The 17,630-nt window shown below is 39.8% G+C and overlaps 1 protein-coding gene and 2 long non-coding RNA genes across 6 annotated transcripts; 1 reads left to right on the top strand and 2 right to left on the bottom strand.

Moving 5' to 3' along the window:
* Positions 1 to 357: 357 nt before the first annotated feature.
* On the bottom strand, positions 358 to 5,701 carry LOC123097330 (uncharacterized). Of its 4 annotated transcripts, none has more exons than XM_044519027.1 (4): positions 5,293 to 5,701; positions 4,875 to 4,973; positions 1,510 to 4,795; positions 358 to 732 (listed from the first exon to the last, which is right to left on the bottom strand). In XM_044519027.1, the coding sequence occupies exons 3-4, from the start codon at positions 2,309 to 2,311 to the stop codon at positions 614 to 616; spliced, it is 921 nt and encodes a 306-aa protein (XP_044374962.1). In that variant the 5' UTR covers positions 2,312 to 4,795; positions 4,875 to 4,973; positions 5,293 to 5,701; the 3' UTR covers positions 358 to 613. The 4 variants fall into 4 exon arrangements, with proteins under 4 accessions (XP_044374962.1, XP_044374963.1, XP_044374964.1 ...); XM_044519028.1 differs by having other exon boundaries at positions 4,892 to 4,973; XM_044519029.1 differs by lacking the exon at positions 4,875 to 4,973.
* Positions 5,702 to 8,386: 2,685 nt separating this feature from the next.
* On the bottom strand, positions 8,387 to 10,429 carry LOC123099864 (uncharacterized). The gene is made up of 3 exons (XR_006448269.1): positions 10,303 to 10,429; positions 9,148 to 9,539; positions 8,387 to 8,856 (listed from the first exon to the last, which is right to left on the bottom strand). It is a non-coding gene; the product is annotated as an uncharacterized lncRNA (long non-coding RNA).
* Positions 10,430 to 13,902: 3,473 nt separating this feature from the next.
* Positions 13,903 to 17,422, top strand: LOC123097329 (uncharacterized). Its single transcript, XR_006447044.1, has 3 exons — positions 13,903 to 14,287; positions 14,610 to 14,704; positions 16,997 to 17,422. It is a non-coding gene; the product is annotated as an uncharacterized lncRNA (long non-coding RNA).
* Positions 17,423 to 17,630: the final 208 nt, after the last annotated feature.

Below are 17,630 nucleotides of genomic sequence, written 5' to 3'. Positions count from 1 at the left end.
ATTGTGCAATTGCTGTTTTAGTAGAGGCGAGAGTGTCCCGATCTTTCGATGAGATGATAACTGTCGATTTGGTGGAGACGACTTTGACGATCGGACTACAAACGTGCAACGACGTTGCGCCCTAGCAATCGCTAAACCAACTCCCAGAGGTTATTGACCACACCGGAGCACAATCAACCTAGCCATGAAGGTCTATTCCTGCAAGCAATCAAAGAACAAGCAAGAATATGATTAAGCAATCTGAATATTGTGAATATGGATGAAGTAGTGATGAAAGTGGGGTTTCATAAGCGGTCTTGGTCTGCTCGTTGGACGCAAACAAAGTACACGAAGTTGCACTGATGGCTAACTTTTAACTAAATAAAACACGGTGCCTTAAGGGTTGTATTTATAGGAGAAAAAAGAGGGGAATTCGTCCACCCTTGGCAAGGTGGGACTAAAACATCTCCTAAGTCGCTTCCCCTACAATATGGACTCTAAAAATAGCCAAATGAGAGGTATTTTGAAAATACATGGGCTAGCCCAAAACTAAGGTGACACAGCACCAATAATAATCTATGGACGAAATTTGTGAAAGACATGTTATATATTTCGTCCATCTTCTTATATATCATCATGGTGGCTTCAAAGTGCGGAAATCTCCTCCGAAAACTCCGTTCTTGTTCCCTTCGCACGCGGCTTCATAGTGCTTGATCGTGCTCCAGTGTTCATTCTTCTTGTCCATACTAGGTGCTTCAAGTGTAACCAACACAAATATATCTAAGTTAGGCAGCATCACATTCTCATGAACATTAGAAACATTACTAAGAAACGAAAGTGCCTGATAATTTAATTGGCATGCGCGAGCTCTAGTAATTGGTCCAATAGGTATAGTAGCAGGGGTTGTGGGTGTAACTGTGCTAGCCATGTCCTTATCATCCTCCCCATTTTGAAAACAAAGCCGTCCTCGGCGTTGCTTAATCTGAAATATGGCTAACAAAAGAGACAAGGTGTACATGCTATATATGTATATGTCATCCATTTTTACTGATCTCGGTTGTGGCACATGTGACACAACTATATAAGAGCACACTTCAAAAGTCATGAAATATAATGCCAATATATTAACACAAGAAGTGAAAGGCATGAAAATATTGCAGCTCAGTTTGCACATATAAGTGAAGCTCTTAATCGTAACAAAATATTGGCAATGCTCATCATTAAACCATGCCAACCTTGATGAACGATCACCAAGTTTAGATGTCATATCAAAATGATTAATCATTGGCACAACTATTTTCAAACGTATTTGATCCAAATATTATGTACTCCCGGATTCACATGGTTCTTTCGCATCAATAGTTAATTCAATGGGTTCACTCAAAAGTGTTCGATCACATGGCAAAGTCAAATCATAAACATAGTCCTCTAAAATAGCTGGTGTGATCAAAGTAGTGGGTAGCTCATCGCATGGTTCATTTAAATTGACAAGGCATTCATCATACTCATGTGGAGGTCGAAGATCGGTACCTTTGTCATTACCTCTTGTGATCAACTCGGATGATGTAGGCACTCTCGAAGGTGATGTGTCACATGATGGAGGTGATGTAGTCCTCACAACCACGGATGTGGTTGTCATAGTATGCCTAGTAGTTGAAGGAACAACCGTATCATCTCTTGTAATGTGCACCTTGCTCCTATTCTCCTTATAGACAACACGCCGTTTTACTTTCTGTTCAGCTTTGCAAGCAAGACGAAACAAACAGTCCATAGGATAATACTCTTCATGAATTTGTATCTCCTGAATATCACAGTTTAAACCTCCCCAAAATCTATCCATCAAATCATCTTCACTTTCCTCTAACAAGGAGTGCAACAAGGTACTTCGTAAATCATCATAATATTTTGTTACAGTGTCACTACCTTGTTTTAAATTTTGTAGTTTTTTAATCATGCCACGAGTATAGTAAACATTGACAAATTTATCTCTCATGACAGGTTTTAAATCATCCCAAGTAGTAGGTACATAATTAGAGTATAACTGACAATGTTCACTCCACCAAACAGTAGCAAAACCAGTGAATGTACCAACCGCGACCTTAAATTTTTCATGCTCAGAAAAATAATGGGAAGCAAATATAGCATTTATTTCGAACTCCCATTCCATATATAAATCAGGCTTAAAACGACCATGAAAAGGTGGCATGGAAACAAGAACCTGATTGTGTGCATTCTGATGTCTTTGTACCTCTTGTGATGGTGGTTGTATTTTTTGAGGTGGTGACATCTCTCCCACGATTGATGAAGCCCAGCTGACTTTGGAACCTGTCATATTTAGTAGAAAACAAGAAACAAAATCCAAGAATAATGTTCCTATGAACTACTAAGATGTGGTGGTAAAACGCTCACAGTATAGCAAATATCAAAATCTTACAAGTTCTTACCATGCAGCAGGTGGTGACCGGCAACCAGCGGTGTCAAATAACTCCAAAAGTTTGGTAAAGTGATTGCCAGGTGAACATATGTATGCACGGTGTAGAAATATGTGGAGCTGGGTTGGATTTATATGTGTGAAAAAAATGCTACAACCACGTTAATTAATGCAAGCTGAAAATTCGCTCAAAGTGGTAAGTGCTGGTCCTAAGCTAGACCGGATTAGAGACGCGAGCCTAAGACACAGACGAATTCACGACCGTGATAAAAGTTAAAATACTGAGTGCTAGATCAAAAAAGGATATACAAACAATTAGTGCTAGCAAGCCACTTAACTTTTTTTCTTTCTCTCCTTTTTGCCTCACGATCCTCATATACTGAGTACTACTAGCCACGTGTTCCTTTTTTTGAAGTTCACTCCCCAACCGAACCAAAAATATCAGCATTGTATTCCCTTCCAAACACCTACTCTGTTTTTTTCTATCTCCACTTCCCAAACGAACTACAAGTCCAAAAGGAAATAGATCCAAACAACTTTTCTTACTCTTTTTGTCCTATTACTTGCTACCTTTCTGATCGGTCCTTCTTCTCCTTCCTTCCACTAGTAAATGTGCACGTGCAATGCACGTCTCAACTAATATTACAATCATATGTGAATAAGCACATCGTTTGTTATAATTAGTACCCTCAACCTGAACATATGCTACTACCGTACATCCATCTTAAATTATGTATATAATTAAGATCCATTTATACAAATATGTTATTAGAAACAGTATTGATCAGTTTCAGATTTTACGTATATACCTAAATAAGCAAGCATTCAGATATGACATTCATTTCCAAAGCAACACCAGAAGAATTCTTAACTCTCAAGATTGAAGGCTCTGCTGTATTTTCAGGGATGTGCATGCAAACTTGTTTAGTCATCAATCCACAATATATGCATTTCTATTGTAAAATAATTCCTTGCAGGGTACACCTATGCAGCTAACATGCATTTCTGCATCACATTATTATTATCGATGATTACTAACTTTTCTAACTTCCTCTCCATTTCTCATTAGAACATGATACATGCAGGAGCAGAGAAGGAAACCCAGATGGTTACCAAACCGGTGGCGAAGAAGATGACAATGCTCAGAGAAGCACCTACGGTGACAGTCGTATGGCCGAGCTTGAGCAGCACCAAGACCATACGCCCCTCAAACATTAATGAAAAATTTGGTCATTATTTTTGTTCCGGCCAACAGGTTAGCCCCACTTGCCCCCTAAACTTTAATGAAAAACTTGGTCATTATTCTTGCTCCGACAAATAGGTTAGCCCCACTTACCTTCCCTGCCCCATCACCAAGGTAAATAATAACATAGTAGCATACAAAAACCCAAACATCAGCAGGGCAGGTTGCACACTTTGTAAACTGATGACATCATGATAGTGAAAGGTTATTTTACTGCTAACATGAAGTCAATCACTACATGCCTTTTAAAAATGCTTTTCAATGTACCCAGATATTACGTGCTTTGTCTGCAGTACCAAATTATCAGTCCAACTAAAACAACTACCTTAAAATATATGGATGGCATATCAAGAACAAGTACTTGCTTGATGAGATACATAACATGCCAAATTCTACATTTATTATTCAAATAACCAGTGAGACTTATCTGACCATAACACAATATTCATCAGATAATTAACTATGCGGCAATAATCCTATTACAATACTGCCCACCAAACTCAGAGAAGTAGTTTAGTTGCATTACTTCTTGCCGTGGATTGATAGCAGTAAGGACGACCAATAATACAAAATAATGAAGTTGGAAAAAATATAAGTTGGGGCATACTGATCTTATGCGTGACTTGTCCCCTATGAAGAAACAAGTCAGACCTGCGGGGTGGTGTGTTATGTATTTTACGTGCTTCGTCTGCAGTACCAAATTATCAGACCAACTAAAACAGCTAACTTAAAATATATGGGTGGCATATCAAGAACAAGTACTTTCTCGGTGAGATACATAACACGCCAAATTCTACATTTATTATTCAAATAACCAGTGAGAGAATTAACTAACCATGAACACAATATTCATCTGATAATTAACTATGCGGCAATAATCCTATTACATTACTGCCCACCAAACTCAGAGAAGTAGTTTAGTTGCATTACTTCTTGGCATGGATTGATAGCAGTAAGGACAACTGATAATCCAAAATAATGAAGTTGGAAAAAATATAAGTTGGGGCATACTGATCTTATGGGTGACTGTATCAGGTCAAATAATGGTGGGCGAGCACAGAGACGTCCGTCTTGTCCATTGGGTGAGCAATTGCAACGGAGAACTAATGTGGGAGGTGTTCTAGAGCAGTATCAACACCGAACTGCAAATAAATTAACCCATCAGAAGTTCTAAAATGGCCCAAAGAATCAGAGAATGAGGAAATGGAGAGGGCTACATACATATGTCAAGTTGATACCTGAAACCAGTCATTTGGATCACAAATACTACTCAGTCAGCTTGAACTTAAAATAAGAACCAAGATGAGGGAAGCTGCCGACCTTGAAATAGAATCAATATGAAGATCATGTGTCTCAAAAATCTTGTTTGTACTTGGTAGTGAACTACTTATTGACAACAATTTTCTTTTCTGGTATATATGAAATATTGGGTATCAATTGCTAGCTGATGTATTGTTCTCACTTTCATATAAAAATCAATGCATCCGTCGTCATATAATACGAAATTCATAGAGATTAGCTGATGTATTGTTCTTCAATTCCTTCTCACACATATTAGAATTGGGAATGCAAATGACTCCTTGGAAATTCGGTGAACAGAAAAAATGTTGATTGAAAAGAGGAAGCGTCACTATATTACCATGGGCGTGTGACGAACAGCTTGTTGGCCAGGGCTGGACTTCGTCGTCTGCTTGGGCCGACATGGCGGATGCCTAAGGAGTGGAGAGAGCCTGCATCCGGCGGAAGCAAGGCGGGTAAGCCAGGTAGCAAGCCAGCAACTGGCGTCGGCGGCGCTCCTGGGCAACGCAGTCCATGCCTCAGCGCTGCTGCACCAAGAGTTCGCCGCGCGACCGCGCCAAGCCGGCAGGAACCAGGTGCGCCGTCCTCGCCCTCCTTGGGGCTGGCCCTAGCTTCGCCCCGACGCGCCCTCCGGTGGCGGCGGCGAGATAGGGAGGAGGTAGGGGAGGGAAGGAGTGGCGGCTAGGGTTCTCCCCCGAGACTCATGGAGGCGACGCGGTGGCTGCGATATGGAGAGCCCTTTTGCGTTTACGAAGCGTTGTACGCGGACGCGGTGTGGAATATTCCTCCGCGGGTGGAGTGCGTTCAGTCCTACTAAATTGCTAATTGCACACATAGCTTGGGATCAAAATAAGGGGGTGTTTGGTTCAGAAGTCCTAAGACTTTTTCTAGTCCCAGGGACTAATCAAAAAAGACTCTCTAGTAGAGTCTTTTTCTAGTCCCTGTAGAAAAAGTCCCTCCCGTTTGGTTCCTAGGGACTTTTTAGGGACTTTTTGTAGTCTCTGGGACTAAAAAGTCCCTGAACCAAACACCCCCTAACTGTAACCATTAGATTTTATTTAGTGGGGCTAATCTAATGATGGTAATTAGGCTGGGTACATCTGCGGAGTGGCATTAAGAAATAATTAGTTTGATTGTTTAATAGTAGTATAGATATAGATAAAAAAAACTCCAGCCAACACACACGTTGGTGCAATACTCCTCGTACTATTTCCTTTAAAAAAATTACAAGGATCTCTTTCCTCACGTGATCAATGGATGGGTCCCGCAACAATAAATCCCAACCGAAATTATTCTATGGCAAAAACGAATCCAACATTGATTGAATTTATGCTGTGTGATCAAGCCTCTCAGCGCATGTATATGGACCCAGTTGAACTACCAGAGTTGTTTGCAACGACATGTTGGTACATATGGTGGCAATGCAGGCAATTGGTCCGGGGTGAACAAGTTCAGTGCCCAGTTCCGACTGCTCCAGCAATATACGCTTTAACCTTGAATTTTGTTAGAGCAAGAGGGATTTTGACCCAAGTCCCATGTACAAACATATGGTCTCCTGGCCTGACCGGACAGCAAATACTGAATGTCGATGCATCCTACTCAGAAGACGATTTCACAGGAGCTTGTGGAGCTGTGCTTCGCGATAACAGAGGAGGCTACATCAAGGCAGCTACGGCGAGACTTGACCACGTCCCAGATGTGGTTTCAGCAGAAGCAGCAGCGCTGTTGGAGGGACTAAACTAGCACAGAGCACTGGATGCAACAATCTTTTAGTACGTATGGACAACCTGATAGTGGTGCAGGCGCTACATAATAATGAAGGACACTCGATGGTGGCGGCTCCTATTTTGCAAGATTGTTGAGTGATGTTGAGAGAATTCAGGAAGGCTGTGGTAGAACTTTGTATTAGAGAGTCTAATATGGTTGCACATGAGCTAGCTCAGTGGGGCGGTGCCAATACTCCTACCTTTTGGGTGTAGGCTCTGCCGGATTTCCTCTTTAAATTTTTAGCTGATGATGTAAGTGTCATTTGAGTTTTAATAAAGCTAGCCATGATGGCCTTTCCGTAAAAAAAACACCAAACGTGCCACACAAGGAGAACAACTAGTATGGCTTCTGCTCCTTTATTTTTCTGCTATGTGACGTACACAAAGGTGAATATGATGACGGCAATGAAACAACTGATGGATGGTGTCAGCGGCGATCGAAATAATACGTGACAGCGGAAGATGACAATGAAGTGGACAATGGTGTATGCGGATGCGTTGTGAGCAAAACGTGACTAGAACTCGAAATTCTAAAAGTTTAGACACTAAAACTAGCAACTCGACACACAATGCAACCAAAAATTCAACAATGCAAAAACTAAGTGGCAATGGCGAAAAAGGCTCAGGCTGTCTGGGATATGATGAACTAATCTAAATTTTCTTGTGTGGCTTTTTCTTGGACTCTAGGTATGAAGAACAGATGCGGTCTAGACAACAAAAACTGGAAAATCTCACCGAGCAACCTGAAAACTGATACCACTTAATAGAGGCGAGGGTGTCCCGATCTTTCGATATGATGATAACTATCGATTTGGTGGAGACAACTTTGATGATCCGACTACAAACGTGCAACGACATTGCGCCTTAGCAATCGCTAAACCAACTCCAAGAGGTTACTGACCACGCCGGAGCACGATCAACCTGACCACGAAGGTCTATTTCTGCAAGCAATCGAAGAACAAGCAAGAATATGATTAAGGAATCTGAATATTGTGAATATGGATGAAGTAATGATAAAAGTGGGGTTTCATAAGCGGTCTTGGTCTGCTCGTTGGACACAAACGAAGTACACAAAGTTGCAGCGATGGCTAACTTTTAACTAAATAAAACCCAAGTCTAAATGGTGCCTTAAGGGCTGTATTTATAGGGGAAAAGAGAGGGGATTTCGTCCACCCTTGACAAGGTGGGACTAAAACACCTCCTAAGTCGTTTCCCCTACAATATGGACTCTAAAAATAGCCAAATGAGAGGTATTTCGAAAATACATGGGCTAGCCCAAAACTAAGGTGACACAGCACCAATAATAAGCTATGGACGAAATTTGTGAAAGACATGTTGTATATTCCGTCCATCTTCTTGTATATCATCATGGTGGCTTCAAAGTGCAGAAATCTCCTCCGGAAACTCCGTTCTTGTTCCCTTCGCACGCGCCTTCATCATAGTGCTTGATCGTGCTCCAGTGTTCATTCTTCTTGTCCATACTAGGTGCTTCAACTGTAACCAACACAAATATATCTAAGTTAGGCAGCATCACATTCTCATGAAAATTAGAAACATTACTAAGAAACGAAAGTGCCTGATAATTTAACTGGCTTGCACGAGTTCTAGTAATTGGTCCAATAGGTATAGTTAGGGATGTAAACGGATCGGATCGGATCGGATAATGCTTTTACCGTATCCTCTACCATATTTTTTTGTCGGATTCGGAGCGGAGCGGATATTGACCGGATGCGGATTCGAATGCGGATTATATCGGACTACGGATTCGGAGCGGACTCGGACCGGAAACGGGCAAAAAATATCGGGGGATACATGCAAAGACACATGAACTTGTATCTACTATATGCAAACTATATAAAAACACATTTTTAACTCACCACATTACACTAGAGAGTGGCCAAGCTTTTAAAGTCATAACACTCATACCACACGAATATGACAACAATAAACAGTTATGGTAATATGATGATAGCATTACACACGTCCAAGACAAATGTCTTACTTAAGAAATACTTAATTCAAAATTCTATTGAAGTTTTTATTTATTATAAAAGGCAAGTAATCTATCAAGTAGAAGCCCGTAACACATCCTTGACTTCTCTTCAACATGGTGTTTCTTCCAGTCCACTTGCAACATCCTATGAGAATGATAAAACATATTTAGATGCTACACTGGACAATCAAAGAAATATTTGATAATTAGTTGTCATGAACTAAGTAGTTCGAACACACACACACACACACACTAATCTGTATGTGCAAAGACGATAGAAGCTAGGTAATAACTAATAAGTATATACTAATATACATTAGCGAATTGTCCATTCCTTGATTGTCCTATGTAGCAGCGGCGTTCAAATTTACAGAAAAATTGTTGTCACTTTATAGAAATAAAATAGCAGTAATTATCAAGAGGTAATCAGACATACTTGCTATTTCTCTATGCATATTAATATGGTTCAAGAAGACTGATGTCCCATTCTTGCTATTTCTCTTTGCTTTATATGTGCAGTACTTGCATTTGGCCCATGCTTCCTTAATTTTTTGTCCATTTATCACCACCGCCTTGAATGTTCTATCAAAATGGTCCCAACATTGAGATTTGGTCTTCTTCTGTTTCTTCCCTGCAGGTTCATCTACTATTGCATCCAGATTCTCACCCTCTAGATCAATCACTTCATTTGCAACTTTATTGTCACTGCCCAAATTCAGTGGCTCTTCATTTTGACTTGCAACAGGGGTGATACTAACATACTTTGGACAGCATTTGCACTTGTTCTTGCAGATGTAGATCTTTCCCCTGATATCTTTCTCAAACGATCTGTAGAAAGATAAACAATATATAAGTAACCAAGCACTTCTTACCTATCAACAGCATCAATAGCTTACAAGCTGCAGCAAGCAAGGCATTATATACATAGATTCAGTGTTCTCAAGTCTATTAAATATTTAAGATGAAGCCTACTTGACTACTACAACTTAGTCTGCTCAATCTTATTTCACGGCCACATAGGTTTAAATATTAATAGCTAAGTTAGCTAGTACAGTACAAGATACAGATTGGTGATTGCTAAGTGTCGGTTAGCAGCTACTGTCCAAGTTTCAGAAAAAATCAGTTTCGTCCGTCATAGCTCTATGTAGCTGTTAAATTTCAGTTTCGTCAGTAAGGATTTTCTCCAGTTAGTGAAATAAGTTAAGCTGCAACCAGAAGTCCAGAACCAGTGATGATCACTCTAGTCCCTGTCGACTGAATTTTAGCCTTTATACGTGCTTGCAAGTGGGTTAGCCCCGACTGGCTCATATGCACGCAGACGGTCATCACGATGCGAATCGCGTTTGGCGCACTAAACTTGCCCATCGCCCGTGTACGACGTCGATCACGGCTGCAAGCAGCGCTGCCCCCCCCCCCCCCCCCCCCCCCGCACCGCCGCACATACTGCCACGACTACTCGAAGCCCAGCGCGAGGTGATGTACAGCAAGCTGCGTTACCTCATAGGTGCATACCATCATCCATCGATGCCCTACACTTACATGAATCAGTCTACATCCAGTAAATCATGGAACATTCAAGCAAAGTGCTCACCTCCGTCAGCTGGACCATCGCCTGCATCTTTACCCATAGCGTCAAGATGCGGCCGGCCCCTGGCGCTGGCGGCGCTGAAGAGGACGACATGCGACGACCACGGTTGACGGCTCTGATTGTGATCGTATACTATGATACTATTAGGGTTAGGGTTGTATTGTATTTATATGTGGCGATTATGATTACTAATTAATTCGTGGATGACTAATTGCATATTTGGGCCTGCGAATTGGGCTAAATTTATCGGATAATCCTGTTTGATACCCTCGGATAATCCGTAAAAAACAGCGGATAATCCACATCCGCCGGATATTACCGATATCATATCCGCTACCATATCCGTCGGATATCCGGCTTACCATAATCCGTATCTGCATTCGTATCCGCCGGGTTCGTGCAAGTGTATACCATATCCTTAAAAACAGATGCGGATGCGGAATCGGAATCGGAACGGAAATTATCCGTACCATTTACATCCCTAGGTATAGTAGCAGGGGTTGTGGGTATAACTGTGCTAGCCATGTCCTCATCATGTTTAGCTTGTAATATTAACTTGGTGCTTTTAGGTACATATGTCATTGGTAAAGATCCACGCTTCGACCCTTTCTGCGTATGGGGCAATGAGATATCGATGAACCAGCATCAAGTGAGAAAGCTGATAAAGATTGTTAGTAAAATGGGTCAAAAGATGGCAATTAAACTATTTGTTTACACTTTATCCAAGACAACAACGAACTGCAGGATGGTAAGTAAGAACTCTGCAGCCTTATTTTTACTGCCCATAATGAGTTGTGTTAGATGACAATGTCCAAATCTTTTTTCCTTTGAAGTGGTTCCCAAAGCAGTTTACTTAAGATTATCCCTCAAACTACATGATTGGTGGGCATGCAAAGGTTAAAGTATTTCTACCAGAACATGATGATTATCTAGATGTTTTCATGAAGACCGTGAAGGGTGAGCAGTCGAACATCACAAGGGGTTGGACTAGAGTCATGCGTTCCTTCTGCATGGAGGAGGCCACAATATGGGCATTTCGCTTCACCTTGTTCAGTAACCAGAATGTATTTCGCCTCTTTCTTTACTGTCTTTAATAGTACAAGTATACAACTGTGGTTCATCATTCTTTATTTGGTTCTTATCATCTTATGTAATTCTTGAACATATGTACCTATGAATCGAATAATGCATTGGTTGTTTGAACCTAATGGATATGAATAAAGCTATATCATACATTCAAATTCAAATTCGGTACATTTTGAAATAGCAACAATTAAATTACGGTGAAATTACACTCTCCAGGTCGTTATGGCACACACGGTTGGTAAAACACAAACGTTTGTGATATACACCATAATCCGATACGGTTCACAGAGAGGAAATGTGTGCAAGCATGCACATAGTTGCCGTTTGCAAAGCATGTGCGATGTCAGACAATATCACAAACGATGCGGGCAAACTAAACCTTTGTGATAGTTGCCTTATCATACATGATTCGCAATCATGAACTGTTTCTGATATGGTATGCATCATAAACGTTGCACCACAGAATAGCGTGTACAATAGTTGTCGTGTACGACGATATTAAGACGGTCCAACGTTTCGTAATCCTGTTCGACACTTGTACGATGATTAGCTAATCTTCTTAATTAGTTATCGCATACGGATTGGGAAAAGCGGGTGTGTGTGATTGTCTGCTTATCATACAGGTTCTATAATAGTGAATCGTTTGTGATGGGCCGCGCATCGTAAACGTAGCACCATAAAATACCAACTGCGATGGCAATGCGAGCACACACGAGTAGCGAGTATTGTATATGCATCAAGGCTCCCTATCCTCGACGATTTTTGGGTCGTGTGGGAAGGACCCCCCTATCACAGTCACTCACTTGGCGATGGTTCCAAATGCCGTGGCGGAAAGGAGTTAAACCGTTTGTATAGCACCTCGCTGTACCAGTGTCATACAAGACGGAAGCTCATCTTCCTCACCCAAGTAAGGCCTCAAATCTGCAATATTAAAAGTAGGACTAACTGCAAAATCTACAAGTAGCTCAAGTTTATATGCATTATCATTTATTTTATGTAACACCTTAAAAGGACCAGCAACATGTGGCATTAGATTTGACTTGCGCAAATCAGGAAACCTATCGTTACATAAATGTAACCAAACATGATCTCCAGGTGCAAAGACAACATGTTTGCTACCCTTATCTCCAATAAGTTTATATTTAGTTTTCATGCGCTCAATATTTTCCTAAGTTAACTAATTTATTTTTAAGATCAATTGAGCACGTTGTTTAGCATCAAATTAACCTTCTCCAAAGATGGAAGAGGCAACAAATCTATGGGTGTACGAGGTAGGAAACCATACACAATCTCAAAAGGGCACATCTTAGTAGTAGAATGTAGCGAACGATTATGAGAAAATTCAATATGAGGCAAGCATTCTTCCCACATTTTAAGGTTATTCTTCAAGACAGCCCCAAGCATAGTAGACAATGTTCTATTGACTACTTCAGTTTGTCCATCTGTTTGGTGGTGACAAATAGTACTAAAAAGCAGTTTAGTCCCCAAGTTAGCCCATAAGCATATTTATTGTGTTGGACAAACATGAATCTTCGCCGAAGGAAAAACATGTTTATTTATGTATCTATCTATATCTGTACCAATTGTAATGGATTTAGATCGTTTGTAAAATTATCTTGGTCTGAATAGATGAACTCTTGAATATAAAGAGCACTAAACTTATTCTTTTGAGAAACAACAATCTTTTTATAATTTTTTTAAGAATAGCCTTATATTCCTTAACTTACTATTTTGCTTGATAGAGATCGATTTTAGAACTCCTTTGGGAACTCTCGGGGCAAATTGGATACTCAACAATTAAATTTCCCTATGATTTTTAGGAGGCCATTACATATGTATTGTTGAGATTGGAGGCTATGCTTTATATTTACTATTTAGAATTTTGGCACTCCATATATTTCATTAAATGATTTTCTTGCATTTTCCATTCCACTGCAATAGTAGGTTCATAAGTATTTTTACAAAAATGATAAGAATAAAAATTTGTAGTACTGGTAAACCATGTAGATATAAGTTCTTTTATGTGAGAATGTATCAAAATGACTAATGTGGTTTCTACTCCCTTCGCCCCAAAATGTAAGATCTTAAATTTTGGGAGGGAGGGAGTACTGTTTTGGTAATTGTTACGAATCATATATCATGAAGACAATAAATTAATGAATCATTGGAAGCTATATCACTTACTTAGTTACTGTACATAATGTAAAAAAAATCTTATATTATGGGACGGAAATTGTAGTTTATTTGGAGGGGGTGACGTCCATTTGGAATAAAATTTTAAGCAAGATAAATAATTATTCCGATTTTTGTTTCTCATTTTTGGTACATAGTTAATTTAAATGTGTCCCATATAGTTTTTTATGCAAAATTTTAATATACTATGACGTTAAATTTAATTGGCTTCCGCATTTAAATTGGTACCATATCATATTAGTCTATACACTAATGTGCGCATTTTTATTTCCCTCAAAGAAAAGGGAAAATATGCATTATCCTCGAAAAAAGTATGCATTTTATTAGTGACAGATTTTTGCTAGGGTCATCAGCGTCTTCGGTGGCCGCGGTCTACGCCGCCGTCTTCTCTAGTTCGCTCGCCTGACTAGCCCCATGAGAGCGGCTGCGCAAGTGCCTCTCGTTGACAGTGCGTGCATCAGTAACCTCGCAAAGTCGTTCCTCGCGAACCGCATCGCAGCGCCGGCCGGAGCTGCGGCCATCTGGCCGTTCGCCTTTGCTGTGTGCTAGGTCGTCCCCGCTAAATCTGCAATCTCCTCCGACGCCTGCGTTGTTGAGCGGAGTCTCCACATCTAGCAGCAGCGCCGGCGACTCTTATCCATCCATCAATGGAAGGAGCGTATCAATTTACTATGCATTATTTTCCCTTACCCTGCATTTGTACGAACAGGTGCATATCTTTCCTTTGCCTTACCATCTCCTCTCTCTATGAACCAGGAGTAAATTGTAGGCATGCATGGCACGGTTACCAAATTACTTGTTCTAATATTTTATTTAACAATTAGATTCTTGGAATTTTCTATTATTTGTGAAACTGGATCTGAATTGCTAGGTAAGAAAGAAAGGTTATAGTAACTGATTAAATGATCTTGCTTCCTCTATGGTGCATACATAACTTTAGAAGCACATCCGTGATGCATACATAACTGATATTGGTTTTGTCAAATCAGTTGAGCCCTTACTCCAATATTGTTATTTATCTGTAAATGCAGAAAGAAGTACCTTGCTGACAAATGAAATAGTTCAGAGATAACAATTTGGAACAGATAAGGCGGCTATGTCTGCAACACATTATATATTTAGTGAGGTAAGAATGCTTGCAATTGTTCTAACTATAGCTGTTAAAATCCAAATATTTAAGAATGGTTGACACTGGGCACCCATAGAGCATTCTTTGTCACAGGTAAAGTGCCAACATGTAAAATGTGCGGAGTGGTACAAAATAGTATTGTAAAGTGGTTGGCCGTAGTCTTAACGCTGATATGGTTTTTTAGCAAACAACAAACTGGAAGGTAGAAATTAATATGCTAAGAATTCAATTGGGTATTGAGCTAGATACTTTCCAAAATGGTATAATATTGAGTTAAAACCGAGTCATTGTGGAAATATTTTTTTTAAAGTACCAAGATTCATACATTTGGGACTGACATGTACTTGAGGAACCATTCCAAGTTCCATGCAAAAATCAGTTTGAGTTGATTGGGAGAATAATACCATGTTAGTTATACCTTACTGGAGGGAATACCTTTCTACATAACCATGCCTTCAACTTCTTAACGGAAGGCTTTATTCAGAAATTGAATAGGCTATCAGTTTCTCAAAAAGAACTTCTATTCATCTTTGTACATGGGAACAATGGTTGCTTTTGTGACACAGAGGTATGAGTAATCAGGTAGATGGAAAGACGGACGACAAACAATTTATCGCAAAGAAGTGACAGAATGAAAACCTTCTGAAGTTTCAACTTTGTAATGACACTACCCTCATCTCCTTTTCTTCAACCTTCCAGTATGGCAGAAAAAGGACAATACTCTACAACAAAGGTGAACTAACACGACACATAATCTGAAAAATACAATCAGAATGGATAATATAGTGTCCAAGTGAATTGACCTCATTACAAACCTACCGAAGATGTTGAGACGACAATCACACAATATAAAATTTGGTACTTCAGTTTAATTTGGAAAAATCTTAAACCACACGTTGCTAAATGCACTATACAAAATACCAGATAAAGTGCAAGAGAAGTACATATGTTATATACTCCCTCTGTTCCTAAATATTTGTCTTTTTAGAGATTTCAAATGGACTACCACATACAGATATATATAAACATATTTTGGAGTGTAGATTCACTCATTTTGCTCCGTATGTAGTCACTTGTTGAAGTCTCTTGAAAGACAAATATTTAGGAACTGAGGGAGTGCATGAGCAGCCTAGATGTGATACTTTTAGGAATCCATGCCAGACTTCCTTATACACCATCCATAATCTTCTCTAAGTAGATGATATATGCCACAGGTCCCAGCATGTGCACATAGCACAATTGCAAAACTGAAAAATGCATTTTCATCCTAATAAGTAAAATTAAATTTGGAACCGTCGTAAGTATGGTGATGCTTTCCAAATATGTTAAACTTATTTTTTTGGCGATCTTTACCAAAACCACCATGCAACTGTACGCATACAATACATTGTGCATCAATAAATCTAAAAAAAATACCAAAAAGCGTAAAAAATGATGATTCAGTAGCTAGCTACTACCTGCAAATTTACATTGTCGATGAATCCTGAGAATTTAGAGCAAGCCTGCAATATATGACACAAAGTGAAAATAATACTTCCAGTTCAAGTAGTATAAATCTCAGTTTTATTACTCCACCTTCCAGTAAACCTCATATGTGACTAATTGAAAGTATGGGAAAAGGTGATGATTCCATCGGCTTTCTTCTTGTTGTATTTCTTAGCATGTCGTTGATGTGAGACCGGCTGGGAGGTGTCCGAGGTAGTTCTTGATGATGGAAGCAGTACTTCAACTTACGTGCTAGAGCAAGTCTCACAGTTTAGAAGAAAATGAGAAAATCTTTATAATGAAATTTGAACAAAAATTACTAATTAAAATGTAAGCCAAACCATAGTACTGTTCTTTCTCACAAATTATTATGAGAAGGTTGAACTATACGTACCTTCCCAGCCTTGCTTTGAAAAGGATGAAAATGTCATAATGGCTACCATCACCATCTTAGTTACTCACTATAGCGTATCACTCAATATAGAAACCAATTGGGCAATACGATGCCTAGGTGGCAACTTGATTCTTGTTAGTAAAATAGGTGTGCAACATGAGTCTTTTTAGAAAACAGGGATGGACAACATAAATCTAGCTTTGCCTGTGAGTTTGAGAGTGTTGTTGATGAGGACATCAATACCATTGTTACACCTACAGCCCTTGCTGCTATACATATTGGACCAATCACTAGAGCTCATGCACGCCAATTAAATTAACAGATACTTTCGTTTCTTGGTAATAATTTTAATGTTTATGAGAATATGATGCTGCCTAAATTGGATATATTTGTCTTGCTTACAAATGAAGGGCCTAGCTTGGACAAGAGGGATGAACATTGGAGCAAGATTATGCGTGGAGATGATGGCATGTGCAAGGGGAACAAGAACGGAGTTACAAGAGATGATTTCAGGACTTTGAAGCCACCATAATGAGTGCATGAAGCCTTGGACGAAATATACAAGATGCCAATTCATAAATTTCGTCCAGAGGCTATTATAGGTGCTACGTCACCTTATTTTTGGGCCATGCCCATGTAATTTCGAAATAGTCAAGTATAGGCTGTTTTTTACAGTCCGTATGTGTGGCGAAACAACAGTTAGGGTTGGTTTCGGACCCCTCCTCCAAGGGCCATGAAATTCCCGCCTCTTCCTCCATATATGCAACCCTTAGGGCATCGTTTAGACTTTGGGTTTTGTTTAGATTAAAAGTTCGCCATAGCTGCAACTTCGCGTACTTCGTTTGTGTTCAACGACCAGACCAAGACGTCATAGAGCCCCACCTTGATCAATAAAGCTTTCCTCTTATATTCGCAATATCCAGATTGCAATCTTAGTTTCTTGATTGTTCTTCGTTTGCTTGCAGGAAATAGACCCTCGTGGTCAGGTTGATCGAGCTACGGTGGGGTCAATAACCTCTCGGAGTTGCTTTAGCGATTGCTACG

The sequence above is a fragment of the Triticum aestivum genome, chromosome 4D (genome assembly GCF_018294505.1).
Source record: "Triticum aestivum cultivar Chinese Spring chromosome 4D, IWGSC CS RefSeq v2.1, whole genome shotgun sequence".
In the NCBI taxonomy this organism is placed as follows: Eukaryota; Viridiplantae; Streptophyta; class Magnoliopsida; order Poales; family Poaceae; genus Triticum; species Triticum aestivum.
This window is presented reverse-complemented; position numbering and strand designations above follow the sequence as displayed.